The sequence below is a fragment of the Salvelinus namaycush genome, chromosome 30 (assembly GCF_016432855.1).
Source record: "Salvelinus namaycush isolate Seneca chromosome 30, SaNama_1.0, whole genome shotgun sequence".
In the NCBI taxonomy this organism is placed as follows: domain Eukaryota; kingdom Metazoa; phylum Chordata; class Actinopteri; order Salmoniformes; family Salmonidae; genus Salvelinus; species Salvelinus namaycush.
The window spans coordinates 26,648,157-26,662,895 of record NC_052336.1 but is presented as its reverse complement, the minus strand read 5'-3'; the positions used below and the strand labels follow the sequence as shown (position 1 = coordinate 26,662,895).

At 42.6% G+C, this 14,739-nt stretch overlaps 1 protein-coding gene across 1 annotated transcript in view; it reads right to left on the bottom strand.

The window, feature by feature from the left end:
* Positions 1-416: 416 nt before the first annotated feature.
* The window catches only part of LOC120025077 (anoctamin-1-like), a 30,683-nt gene continuing 16,360 nt past the window's right edge, over positions 417-14,739 (bottom strand). The window contains exons 13-24 of the mRNA XM_038969513.1: positions 13,553-13,624; positions 12,435-12,509; positions 9,782-9,983; positions 9,394-9,505; positions 9,145-9,202; positions 8,646-8,746; positions 8,314-8,456; positions 6,198-6,350; positions 5,605-5,657; positions 5,279-5,463; positions 767-872; positions 417-629 (exon numbers count right to left, since the gene is read on the bottom strand). Coding sequence (XP_038825441.1) covers positions 417-629; positions 767-872; positions 5,279-5,463; positions 5,605-5,657; positions 6,198-6,350; positions 8,314-8,456; positions 8,646-8,746; positions 9,145-9,202; positions 9,394-9,505; positions 9,782-9,983; positions 12,435-12,509; positions 13,553-13,624 — 1,473 coding nt within the window. The remainder of the gene's footprint in view (positions 630-766; positions 873-5,278; positions 5,464-5,604; positions 5,658-6,197; positions 6,351-8,313; positions 8,457-8,645; positions 8,747-9,144; positions 9,203-9,393; positions 9,506-9,781; positions 9,984-12,434; positions 12,510-13,552; positions 13,625-14,739) is intronic.

Sequence of the window (14,739 nt, the reverse complement as noted above, 5' to 3'; positions counted from 1 at the left end):
ACAAACAGGACATAAAACACATGACATAAGGGAACATTGGCATGGTAAACAAGCAGAATGGCAAGCTCCTTTACCTGATCTCAGTGTCTTAAAAAGGCAAAAGTTACAAAATAAAAACATTAGCTAGCAAAATTGCATATTCAAAAAAGATCTACATGTTTTCCTGCATTGTATAATTTTTGTGCAAAAGACAAAAACAGCCCTCTGAGCCGTCTGCCTGATACCTGGTTCACCAAAGGTTGGGCAATGACTTGCTATAAGTCAGAAGGGGTGCACGTGCAGAAGCCTGCCAATAACTGCCTCCCTCTTTTCTTCAGTAGGCCACTGTGTATGTGGAGTGTCCAAGTCCAGACAGGGGGGCTGAAGGTTTTTGAACAGACCAGATGAACGGGCAGATGGAGCCGCCCACCAGGGCACTAGCAGTTAGAAGGTGTATGTGAGGCAGGGCGAGATCGGGGCTGAAGAGGACTTTGGTTGGCGTTGCTGTCTCGGAGGAGCTTTTTGCCCTCTTCCTCCTTCATGAAGAGCTCCACCATGAGGATCTTCTCCTTGTGGATCTGCAGACTTATGTCCTTGGGGATGTCTGGGATCAGCCAGTCAACAAAGTCACTCATCAGCATCACCACATTCTAGAAGGAGAAAATATGGTACGGAATTCAATAAAATTCCAAAAACAGTCATTCAAAAGGATATGACAAAATGCTTTCATCATAAAAAGATTGAACCCTCAATGACTCATATGTTTGTTTTTGTTTAGGCATCTGACCTGAAAAACAACGACAAAGGCCAGCCGGCAAGCCAGTATAGCCCAGAACTCCTTGGAGAGGTCATAGGGTGTGTTGGACCACGGTGTCTCTCTGTAGTCCTTGTATCTGGAGAGGGGATAGAATTGGCAAAATTATTTACTATAAATGACAACGCATCCAACCAGTATGATAGACTTCACACACATTCTCATGATGTAACACCTATTTGAAACAAGGCACAGTAAACATGTCGTCCCCCACGAATGATGCAGCGCCCCCCAATTTCAAACGGGGGAGATTATACGGACACGCCTGGTGCCCAAATTGATGATGAGAGTCGACTGGAGACAAATGGATTTGGTTCAGTCAGTTGTGCTGATGAGCTCTTCCCAGCTAGCTAGTTGATGCTGGCTAGCTGGCAACAACAGCAGCATGGCTCTAGTTAAAACTTGTAAAAGAAAGTGATGTTTTTTTCGATGGGCGAGGGAGAAAACACTTGCAGTATTGGTTACCATCTGGATGTCATCGTGACATGCCAATAAGCTAACGTAATGACAAGTCGGTGTGAATGACAAGAGCAACAGTGTTATATCGAGGTATTTCCCAGTTACCAATGTTGCTTCCCACTGGGCAGCAGTTGCTTCACCGGTCAGCTGTATCACATGTCGCTGGCGGTAGCTACGTTAGCTACTTTAAGGAAAATATTTTTCATATATTTTTATTTTATGTTTAGCTCAAATAATATAATAAAAAAATATGCATTAAGGTGTCATGTCAGACACATGGCAAAAAAAATTGTAGACATTAATAAATGCTTATTTTTTACAATGGTGGGGTAGTGTCAAGACGGATGTGCGGGGGCTTCAAAACAGCGCACTCTGTCAGTCATCTAGTGTATATATGCACTGAACAAAAATATAAACGCAACATGCAACAATTTCAAAGATTTTACTGAGTTACAGTTCATATAAGGAAATCAGTCAATTGAAATAAATTCATTAGGCCCTAATCTATGGATTCCACAACTGGGAATACAGATATGCATTTGTTGGTCAAAGATACCTTAAAAAAAAAAGTAGGGGAGTGGATCAGAAAACCAGTCAGCATCTTGTGTGCCTCCTGCAGCGCGACACATCTCCTTCACACAGAGTTGATCAGGCTGTTGATTGTGGCCTGTGGAATGTTGTCCCACTCCTCTTCAATGGCCGTGGGAACTGGAAGACGCTGTCGTAAATGTAGGTCCAGAGCATCCCAAACGTGCTCAATGGGTGACATGTCTGGTGAGTATGCAGGCCATGGAAGAACTGGGACATTTCCAGCTTCCAGGAATTGTGTACAGATCCTTGCGATATCAGGCTGTATATTATCATGCTGAATCATGAGGTGATGGCGGCAGATGAATGGCACAACAATGGGCCTCAGGATCTTGTCACGGTATCTCTGTGCATTCAAATTGCCATCGATAAAATGCAATTTGTTACTTGTCTGTAGCTTATGCCTGCCCCTACCATAACCCCACTGCCACCATGGAGCACTCTGTTCACAATGTTGACATCAGCAAACCGCTCGCCCACACGACGCCATCTGCCAGGTACTGTTGAAACTGGGATTCATAATTTGTCCACTGAAGTAGGTTATGACGCCGAACTGCAGTCAAGTCAAGACCCTGGCGAGGACTACGAGTACGCAAATGAGCTTCCCTAAAACGTTTCTGACAGTTTGTGCTGAAATTTTTCGGTTTTGTGAACCCCCAGTTTCATCACCTGTCCAGGTGGCTGGTCTCAGATAATCCTGCAGGTGAAGAAGCTGGATGTGGAGGTCCTGGGCTAGCATGGTTACACATGGTCTGCGGTTGTGAGGCCGGTTGGACGTACTGCCAAATTCTTTAAAATGACGGCTTTTGGTAGAGAAATGAACATTCAAATATCTGGCAACAGCTCTGGTGGACATTCCTGCAATCAGCATGCCAATTGCACCCTTCCTCAAAACTTGAGACATCTGTGACATTGTGTTTTGTGACAACACTGCACATTTCAGAGTGACCTTTTATTGTCCCCAGCACAAGGTGCACCTGCTTAAGGATCATGGTGTTTAATCAGCTTCTTGATATACCACACCTGTCAGGTGGATGGATTATCTTGGCAAAGGAGAAATGCTCACTAACAGGGATGTAAACACATTTTTGCACAAAATTTGAGAGAAATAAGCTTTTTGTGCATATGGAAAATGTCTAGGATTTTTTATTTCGGCTCATGAAACATGGGACCAAAACTTTACATGTTGCGTTTATATTTTTGTTCAGAGTATATAGATCATTGTGCACAGTGTTTCCTTCTCTCCCGCTTGCCGACTGCCAAGCACTGCTGAGGGAAGTAGCTCGATAGTGTAGCCAATATCATCACGCCAGTGTGACAGCTAAAACACATTTATTGGTGTCAATATGTACACTATATATAAAAAAGTATGTAGACACTGCTTCAAATGAGTGGATTCGGCTTTTTCAGCCACACCCGTTGCTGACAGGTGTATAAAATCAAGCACACAGCCATCCAATCTCCATAGACAAGCATTGGCAGTAGAATGGCCTTACTGAAGAGCTCAGTGACTTTCAACATGGCACCGTCATAAGATGCCACCTTTCGAAAAAGTCAGTCCGTCAAATTTATGCCCTGCTAGAGCTGCACCGGTCAAATGTCAGTGGTGTTATTGTGAAGTGAAAACGTCTAGGAGCAACAACGTCTCAGCCGCAAAGTGGTAGGCCTCACAAACTCCCAGAATAGGACCGCCGAGTGCTGAAAATCGTCTGTCCTCAGTTGCAACACTCACTACCGAGTTCCAAACTGCCTCTGGAAGCAATGTCAGCACAAGAACTGTTCATCAGAGCTTCATGAAATGGGTTTCCATGGCCGAGCAGCTGCATACAAGCCTAAGATCACTATGTGCAATGCCAAGCGTCGCCTGAAAGTGTGTAAAGCTCGCTGTCATTGGACTCTGGAGCAGTGGAAACGCGGTCTCTGGAGTGATGAATCCCGCTTCACCATCTGGTAGTCTGACGGACGAATCTGGGTTTGGCGAATGCCAGGAGAACGCTACCTGCCCGAATGCATAGTGCCAACTGTAAAGTTTGGGGGAGGTGGTATAATGGTCTGGGGCTGTTTTCCATGGTTAGGGATAGGCCCCTTAGTTCCAGGGAAGGGAAATCTTAACACCACAGCATACAATGACATTCTAGACGATTCTGTGCTTCCAACTTTGTGGCAACAGTTTGGGGAAGGCCCTTTCATGTTTTAGCATGACAATGCTAAAAAAAGTGCGGTCCATACAGAAATGGTGCGGTCCATACAGAAATGGTTTGTCGAGATCGGTGTGGAAGAACTTGACTGGCCTGCACAGAGCCCTAACCTCAACCCCATCGAACACATTTGGGATGAATTGGAACGCCGACTGCGAGTCAGGCCTAATCGCCCAACACCAGTGCCCAACCTCACTAATGTTCTTGTGGCTGAATGGAAGCATGTGCCCACAGCAATGTTCCAACATCTAGTGGAAAGCCTTCCCAGAAGAGTGGAGGCTGTTGTAGCAGCAAAGGGGGGACCAACTCCATATTAATGCCCATGATCTTGGAATGAGATGTTCAACATCATCAAACTGGTGGCAGTTGTGAAAAAAGTCATTAGTTGGAAGAGTTGCAGAGTTTACTTTAATCATGTAGCAACCAAAAAAGTGTTAAACAAATCAAAATATATTTTATATTTGAGATTCTTCAAATAGCCACCCTTTACATTGATGACATCTTCGCACACTCTTTTGATTTTGATTTGTTTAACACTTTTTTGGTTACTACATGAATCCATATGTGTTATTTCATAGTTTTGATGTCGTCACTATTATTCTTCAATGTAGAAAATATTTAAAATGAAGAAAAACCCTTGAAAAAAATGACAAAAGTTACTATAGATTGCCATAGATTCTGTTAATTGTCCAAATTATTGAAGACTCCGGTTACTTTGGTAAATTACCGTTAGCTTTGGTCAATAGCGGCCATATTGTTTTAATTACTAGTCTGGAACATATTACGTTGAGCCCTTTCGTGCAAGTTTCGTGCAGATCAATCATTCTGTGCTAGAGGCGTAGCGTTTTTTGTGTTTTTCACAACATTCAAAATGGTGGAAAATCCATCATGGTGGACCTTATGGGTCGCTGAGGCAAACATTTTACTTGTGAGGAGAGAGACCTACAGTATGTAGCAAATTTCATGACATTATGCCAAACAGAGTGAGGAGCGTGACCTTTCAAAGTTGTCATTTTCAATCGCTTGTTATAGCACTACCATCTGGCCAATCACTGTCATTTTGTAAATGTCGGACCTCTATGGCAAGACATCATTCACCCAAGTTTCGTCAAAATCGGTCCAGTGGTGTCTGAGATATCGCGTGTGACGTACGCACGTACACACACGTACGGACGGAGACAGATTCATAGTCCCCTTCCTGATTTCATCGAGGGGGACAATAATATTTTGAATGTCTTACCTGCATATCTGCACTTCATACCCCAGGTGCATAGGCTGCAGAGGGGCAGTGCCAGGCTGGAAGTCACTGACGTTGAAGTAGGACAGAGTGTGGTTGACAAAGCCATGCATGGAGCCATCAGGGCTGTACATGTACTGGTAGACTAGTCGAGGGATGAAGTCTGACGTAAAGGAAATCACAAACGCCTGGAGAGAGCAGACAGAGGAGAGGGGAGAGGTGTTATGACCAAAATTATCTTCAAATGTCAACATTGTATAATCTTGATGACAGACCTGGAAATAATGAGCACTTTAAATGTTTTTATTCATGTGAAGGTATGTACTTACATTTACAATGACTGCTACTTTGCTGAGCCCTCTCAGAAGATTATACCAGATGCCTGAGAGAAGAAATAAGATATGGAGATTTGCCCGAAACACCAATAACTGGGTAGACAAGCGGGCTTTATATATACCTACTTTAATTAAACATGGTAGATGCAATGGTTTATTAATTGGTTGAAAAAATGTATTATGGTCACACCATAAATGTGCACCACCAGAAAAACAATGACAAAAATAAATGTATATCCCATTGATAGTCACTGAATGGATATAATGATAAGGGGTTTTAAGGATCATTCGATTTTACTGCATTATTGTAGTATAAAAATGTATTGCATTCAAACCAAATAGCCACAGTATTTGGTCAAAGTCAGAGACTGACTCAATGATGTAATCACACAAACATTACCAAAACATTTGTGAGGGACCTGTGTTTTCAGATGGGAAACTCCTGCTACCTATTTCAATTTGGTATCTATCATGTAGGGCCAATTCTGGGAATCTCCAATTAAGTCAAATTCAATTTGAAAAGTGGAAGAAATTTTATTATAACATCAATAGACCAGTGCTGTTAAAGTGTGGAGATGGAAACCTACCAATGTCTTTGGCTCTGGCTGCAATGGGCCTCCTGACCTCTGTGACAAACTTCTTAGCATCAAGACGGATCTCGATGATGTTGTTGAGCAGAGCAAAGAGTGGCGCCAAGGGAAAGGAGGCCACAAACAGGGTCACCATCCCAAACTGGATGACTGCGAGTTAAAAAACAAAACAGATATATTCAAATGGACATTATGACCACAAGGAAATCAACACAAAGCATGCTGGGTAGATTAACTCTCAAATTAGATGACTGGAGCACGAGTATAGAGGGAAGTGGAAAGAGGAGCACAAGCCTAAAATAATCTACTTCTAATACCATACTACGCTATAAATGTGTTTCCATTTTTTTCCATTTGAAATACACAGTACATACTACAAGGAGAACATATGAGAGATGTCTAAGCAAAAATTAATGAGATGGTGGAATGAGGGCACGCCATGTTCCTGCACTTGCTTTCGGATGGCCACAGTCAGAAACTTTACTGAAATGTATTGGGTAAAACTTCCAGAGATCCAATCCAAAAACGTTTTTTTTTTTGTGCCCACTTCACACTCTGAATGGGTTCAAACACTCTGGCCTTTTGTGCCTGCATCCATATATTAATCCTAGCTGGTTTTCAGTTGAGTACCCTTGAAAAAGCCACTTAAACAGGCATGCCTAAAAACCTAAAGATGGACTGAATCTTTGAGTCGGTGTAGATAGGACTGCTATGCCACAACAATATGACTGTGCTTCTATAGCTGCTACCCAGACATGAACAATTTCTAGTTGATAAAGTTGTACGGTATAACTAGTATAAATAACAACTAGACATACTGAACTAACCCTGGAATCATCACCATAATCCTTCTTTATGGCTTCTGTGTATCAGGGTATGCTCATGGAACTGCATTATCAACACTTTAGTTCAAAATACTGTGAATGAATTCCATACAGTAATTATTCATGGTTTATCCACTGCACGGATAGTGAGAGGGAGCAGTAATATTTCTCATGACTGATGTGGTGTGGGAAAAGGAAAGGGAAAGGGTATACCTAGTCAGTTTTACAACTGAAATGTGTCTTTCGCAATGCCTTAATCGACATCTACGTCATCGGCGCCCGGGGAACAATGGGTTAACTGCCTTGCTCAGGGGCAGAACGACAGATTTTTACCTTGTCAGCTCAGGGATTTGATCCAGCAACCTTTTGGTTACTGGCCCAACGCTCCTGGTATACAGTAAGTAATGTAGTAGTATAAGTACGTTATGGCACAGATGTACAGACGTTTGAGGTTTGCCCCCATCTTCGTCTTACACAATGTCTCTTTTCAATGTACATGCTTTAGGGATTGTCCGGTTATTCAGTCTGATGCTGCAAGGAAAGAAGCCACTGATAAAGACATCTAAGGACTAAAGTAAAATCAGGTCCACTTATGCTGATTACGTGGGCATTATAGACAGAATGGTTCTCTGCTTCTCCACTGAAGATTATCTCATGCAGAGAATATGCATTTTTAGAAAGGGTTCCACATCGGAGGTTTTACAACTAATCAGGATCTAATACCGTGAGCGGCATGAAGTAACATGTCTTATCGTTAAATCAAATGTCACGCTCTGCTGTCGATGAAGGGATTACTGCGTAAAGAGAAGTGGTTACTGAGGATAACATTTTCTGGCTTGCTAATTCCAGTAATCAGTGACATTTATAAAAGTTGCCAATTTCATACAAACATGGTTGTATCGTCCCTGCCTAAAAAAAACCCACAAAGACCTGACCTCAATAGCAAGAGCTTAAAAGATCAAAATAATTGGTAAACTAATGTACACGCTACATTAGTTGACTAATTATGTATGTCGTGCACAGTACATTAGAAGTAATTCATTGGCAGCAATTAGTTGACCTTAAAAGGGAAAAGCCAATCAGACGTGCTTATCACACCCCTAGAATTAAATAGTATATCTATGATCTCTATGATCCTTTGCGCCAAATCTCTACTCACGGCACACTGCAGTAGTTAATTTTCCTTCTGTCTAATGTGATAAGGAGAATTTGGAATAGGGTGGCCTGAGGGCGGCTGATCCTCAGGAAGCTGTCAAGAGCTTTACTGGACAGACTGACATATGACTCACTCATCTCCATGTACTCTGGGCTGAGGCCCACGAAGGGACCCAAGAAGTGGTCCTTCTCATGACGCTGTAGGGTCATGTTATAGTCCTCCTGCTGCTGAGAGTCCATGTCAGACTTCCGTTGCCTGATCAGCTTCTTGATTTTACTGTAGCGAGCAGAGAAAAGAAATGGTAGTAATATGAGCCTGAGCATCTTTCTTTTAGTGCTTGTGTGTTTGCGTGTGTGTATGTGTGCCCGCATGTGTGTGTGAGTGGGTGTGGTGTGTGTGAGTGGGTGTGTGATTATGTCCTAGTTTCATCCAGACAGTATGGCACCTGCTCTGTACTGTACTTACGGGATGCCGATTTCAAACAGATTGTTCTGGATGAGCTGTTTGCCCAGCATGGTGATGCAGAGCTGAATACACAGCTCCATCAGACAACCTGCGTGGGCACACTGGTGTACAGACGAGACAGCAGTCAACCCAGTCAGACACACAGATAACAGAGGTAATCTCCATCTAACAGACTGGAAGGGCTAGCCTATAATTGTTACACTTCTGCTTTCTCTGATAGGTTGGTGAGCTTTGATGCTATCTACAGTGCCAATTGTCTTTAGGATAGGGCTCAAGGGAACCAGGCCTGGAACCTATACAACTGCCCTGGGATACCTATAGAGGATCTTGCCCCTGTTACTTTGTAAATAAGGGAGGGTTATAACCATTACAGCATATGGTAATATTTCCATTGATTATCCAGCATTGAATCATGAAGCATTTGGACTTATTTTGGTCAACATTTAAAAGCATTCTGGTCAATGTTTAAAGACAAGCAAAGACGAACACAGTTGATTACCTCCTCCATCCTGTATGACCCGATAACATACACATAGTCCCCAGGACGCCCAACCATTCTGTGGACATACAGGTTGAAAAAAGGCAACATTCATTGGCCACTATCCTTAAGAGGTGTAAAACACAATAAAAAACAAATGATTAAACATAATCAGGTTTTATGGTGAAAGTGTATCAATGGCGGATATCTGCTAAGATGTTTGAGTTGTGGAGAAGCTTATTAGTCAAATAGAGTAGAAGAAAGTTCAACCTGCCCCTGAAGAAGGCCAGGTAGACGATGGGGGAGAAGGCATTGGCAAACTTCAGAACAAAGGTCTTGATTATCAGCCTCTCCTCAAAACTCTTGTCAGTCTTTGGCACCTCTGAGAATACAAACACAATGAGTTTATATCACCTGATTGATAAAAAACTGAAGAAGATTCAGTGATCAAGGGGGTTATAATCCAGAACTGTAGTTTTTGTAGCCGACACCGAAAAGTATTTGAGAAAGGTAGTTATAAATGTATTAAAACTGGGTAAATACTGTCAATACAGATAGCACTCCCGGATAGACTGCAGGGCCTAATACACAGGGTGAGCTTTGCTAATATGGTATGGTTGTGTGATCACAGCATCCTTTTCATAGTTGAGGGACTAACCAAGAAGAGTGAGCCAGCGAGCTAAGGCACCGTAGACCTCATCCATGATGATGATAATCACCAGGTTGATGACAGCAGCCGTGCCCTTGACAGTTGCCCGGATGTTGGTGCGAGCCGTGGGATTGGAGCTCATGTGTAAGGCAGCCCTGATGGAGATTCTGTACAGGATGACCCCGAACACTACGACAAAGGTCACACCAACCTGCAGAGGAGACAAGAGAAGACAAACTTCGACTTCATGAGCTGTTTAAGACCAGCACCACACCCTAATAAGGTATATATATTTTTTTTATCTTAATCATATCACAAATCAACTTTTACCAGTTGAATGTAAACACAAATAAAATACATTTTTGTATTTCAATGTTTCTGAAATATTGTGTTAAAATATGCTAATTATATACAGAATTAAATATGCACATATTTGCATACCATTAAAATTCACTTTTCTGGACACTGGATGATGTCAGCCTAAATATTTTTGTTTCATTTTGTTTCATTTTCACACTCCATGACTGGACTTGTCCAGAGCAGATTGTGGATAATACTTTTTTTCAGCTTTCAATCTGTAAAATACTAAAGAAGAATTAGCACTGAATTATCACAGTGAATTATTGTAATGTTTGTTTATGTGTCAATTAATCCCATAAGGGATGGGTTGCCAACTGGCGATTTGACACGAAAATACATTTAATTCATTCATTCATATACAGTGCCTTCGGAAAGTATTCAGATCCCTTGACTTTTTCTATGTTACAGCCTTATTCTAAAATGGATTAAATAAAAAAAATCCTCAGGAATCTACACACAATACCTCATAATGACAAAGCGATAACAAGTTGAGAAATTTAGAAAATTTATAAAAATAAAAGTATTCAGACACTTTGCTATGAGACTCGAAATTGAGCTGAGCTGCATCCTGTTTCCATTGATCATCCCTGAGATGTTTCTACAACTTAATTGGAGTCCACCTGTGGTAAATTCAATTGATTGAACATGATTTGGAAAGGCACACACCTGTCTATATAAGGTCCCACAGTTGACAGTGCATGTCAGAGCAAACACCAAGCCATGTGGTCGAAGGAATTGTCTGTAGAGCTCCGAGACAGGATTGTGTCGAGGCACAGATTTGGGGTAGGGTACCAAAACATTTCTGAATCATTTTTAGGTCTCCAAGAACACAGTGTCCTCCATCATTCTTAAATGGAAGAAGTTTGGAACTACCAAGATTCTTCCTAGAGCTGGCCGCCCGGCCAAACAAAGTAATTGGGGAAGAAGGGCCTTGGTCCGGGAGGTGATCAAGAACCCGATGGTCACTCTGACAGAGCTCCAGAGTTCCTCTGTGGAGATGGGACAACCTTCCAGAATTAGAACCATCTCTGCAGCACTCCACCAATCAGGCCTTTATGGTAGTGGCCAGAAGGAAGCCACACCTCAGTAAAATGCACATGACAGCCCGCTTGGAGTTTGCCAAAAGGCACCTAAAGGATCTCAGACCATGAGAAACAAGATTCTCTGGTCTGATGAAGCCAAGATTCAACTAATTGGCCTGAATACCAAGCGTCACGTCTGGAGAAAACCTGGCACCATCCCTATGGTGAAGCATGGTGGTGGAAGCATCATACTGTGGGCATGTTTCTCAGCTGCAGGGACTGGGAAACTAGTCAGGATCAAGGCAAAGATGAACAGAGCAAAGTACAGAGATATCCTTGTTGAAAACCTGCTTCAGAGTGTTCAGGACCTCAGACTGAGGCGAAGGTTCACCTTCCAACAGGACAACGACCCTAAGCACACAGCCAAGACAACGCAGGAGTGGCATTGGGACAAGTCTCTGAATGTCCTTGAGTGGCTCAGCCAGAGCCCGGACTTGAACCCAATCCAACATCTCTGGAGAGACCGCAAAATATCTGTGCAGCAACGCTCCCCATCCAACCTGACAGAGCTTGAGAGGATCTGCAAAGAGGAATGGGAGAAACTCCCCAAATACAGGTGTTCCAAGCTTGTAGCTTCATACCCAAGAAGACTCAAGGCTGTAGTTGCTACTCAAAGGTGCTTCAACAAAGTACTGAGTAAAGGGTCTGAATACTTATATAAATGTGATATCATTATTTTTTATTTTTTATAAATGAACACATATTTCTGCCCCAGAATCTCCCATAAATGTTAAATTGGGTTGAGATCTGGTGACTGAGACGGCCATGGCATACATTGTTTTCATGATCAACAAACCATTGTGACCACTCGTGCCCTGTGGATGGGGGCATTGTCATCCTATGGGGGCATAGCTATGGTGGCCAAAATAATACATGACCCTAAGCATGATGGGATTGCTTAATTAACTCAGAAATCACACCTGTGTGGAAGCATCTGCTTTCAATATACTTTGTATCCCTCATTTACTTAAGTGTTTCCATTATTCTGGCAGTTACCTGTAGGCCTAATTGTGTGTGTGTGTGTGTGTGTGTGTGTGTGTGTGTGTGTGTGTGTGTGTGTGTGTGTGTGTGTGTGTGTGTGTGTGTGTGTGTGTCTGTGTGTGTGTGTGTGTGTGTGTGTACAGAAGATCTGCATAGCTTTCAATTGCCAGACTAGTGACGTCCCTGTATCTAATACCAGAGACTAACGAGCCATGTGGGCCCTGGGCACATCAACTTACCATAAAAAGCATAGTGAAAAGTCCCGTCATATATGCTGGTGCACGGTCTGTACATGTCAGTTTCACTTTTTTATCCTGAAACAGAGTAATTAATACATAATCAAGTGAGAAATAAGAGCAAACATAAAGAAGCAAAAAAGCAGTAGTATCTGTCTGACAGCGACCGTGACCTCAGCAGTGATTGCTTACGCTGACACAGCCCTTTTCAAACAAGTCTGAGGGATTCTCGCCCCGAGCGGACTGACGCCGCTCCAATCAAGCACACATAATGGGAGCTCCCGGACACGTAACTGTGCAGTCAAATCACATCTCAATGTGTATAAAAAAAAGAGGGTCAGCGACTTCAGACCGTGTTTCCAGATGAGCAAGGGAAAGTAATGACCCCTTCAAGGTCTGATGAGAAAGGAGCTGACATGCCTGAGCTGCAGTTTTGCTGCTGAACAGAGAAAGCCAGACATAAACAACCACCCTGGCATGTGTTGATATCCAACATGTGCTAACTGTTGTTATGCAGCAGTACATAGAGACAGCAAAGGTTGTTCATCTTACAATAGACTGCAGAGCATCCAAGTAATACAAGAGTTGATAGCTATATCTGAGGGTGGGGGTATGGGTTGTGGACAACTCCAGGATACATTATATTTTACAGCCTAGGAGAAGATGAGACGTGCATGTGGAGACAGTGACAGTAGAATTGAGGTAATCGATATAGGAGTCCAACTTTAGATTGGCATGCTTCTGTGACATTAAATCAAGTTCCGGACTGTGACTACGTTGATAGCGTTACAATGGTGGAGTTCACGTGAGAACAAAAAGTGGAGGCGACAAATGCCATGTGTGTTTGCGAAAGGGAAATGTCGCCCAGAGAATAGAGAGAGGGGAGAAGCACTCTGTGTGCTTCTATTATGATGGTTCCAGTCCCCATCTCTGACACTATAAATCAAGCGCACCAGCGCAACAGACACTTGATGCAGCAAAATAATAGACAAACACTGAACACATGAATAATCTTCAATAATTTATTTATTCTATGCACGGATGCATACATAGAATAAATCAATTATTGAATAATATTGATAGTGTGTTGTTTAACAGCCCACCAAGAGGCACAGGCTTACCTTGGGAGACATATCCTGTTTCTTCAAGGTCTTCTGCATGACTTGGATCTCATACTCAGCCCTATGGTGGCCCTAGGGGGGGGGACAGATACACATGAATTAACATGCTCGTCCAGCGGTATCACCTTAGCGGTATCAACACATTTTCCTCAAGATGGAGGAACTGACATCATCCAGGTCTAATGCCGTTTTTACCAGTTGTCAAGTACATAGCAACACCCACACAGAAAACTCTGTCATCTGCTAGGTGTTTCAGCTCAGTGCGGTGTGGGGTACCACCACCGACATTTCTAGTATACAGGAGGAAATGTGTGGCAGAACAATGTTAGGAGTACAGTATCTGTAAGAGGGGATGCAGGCTTTCAAAAATGGGTTTGGCATTCATGCATTTGGAAATGTTTACTTTACCCTCATTCTGATAAGGACACCTATTAGAATATCTCTACGGGTTATATTCATTATCTTGCCTGTCTACTTAACAACCTTACCCCCATCTACCAGTCACCATAAACAGTCATTGCAGTCATTTGATATTAAACAGAAGCAAGCCCATATCTGTGCGAGCAGACAGAAACAGAGAAGGTAAAGCGAGTGTCTTTTTTTTTTTAACCATCACTGACATGCAAAGAGCCAAGGGAGAACCACAGCAGTCAGTCACGAAACACAGTTTACCAGATACCCTGGTGGTAAGGCAGGTAGAAGGGAAACAATTGCTACCATCAGGAGGTGCTGCCTAGTGCCTAAACGTTTTTTTAAAAAGACGAGGACAGAGGATGTTAAGAAGCACCTTAGTGTGTGAGAGAGAGAGAGAGAGAGAGCAGATATTCCTTTTATATTTAGACAAAAAAATGCCTTCTTTATGCTGCCTCTTCATTATATCTAGAAAGGGGTGGGGGTAGAAAACGTGGTACATTAAATTCTGCCTCAAGACCTAGTCATTGCTGCGGTATTATCTTGATCTTATCTCCTATTTCTTGAGTTTTATTTGTTGTTTTATCTATATTATTACTTTCATCACTACAGTGTTGGGAAAGAGCTCACAAGTAAGCATTTCACTGTACTGTTTTACACCCGTTGTATCCTGTGCACGTGGCGAATAAACGTTGAAACTTGAAATGATGGCCAGATCGCCACTAGGCTACTCCCACCCCTCACCCCTCAAAGTGGCAAATAAGGGACTGTTTGAT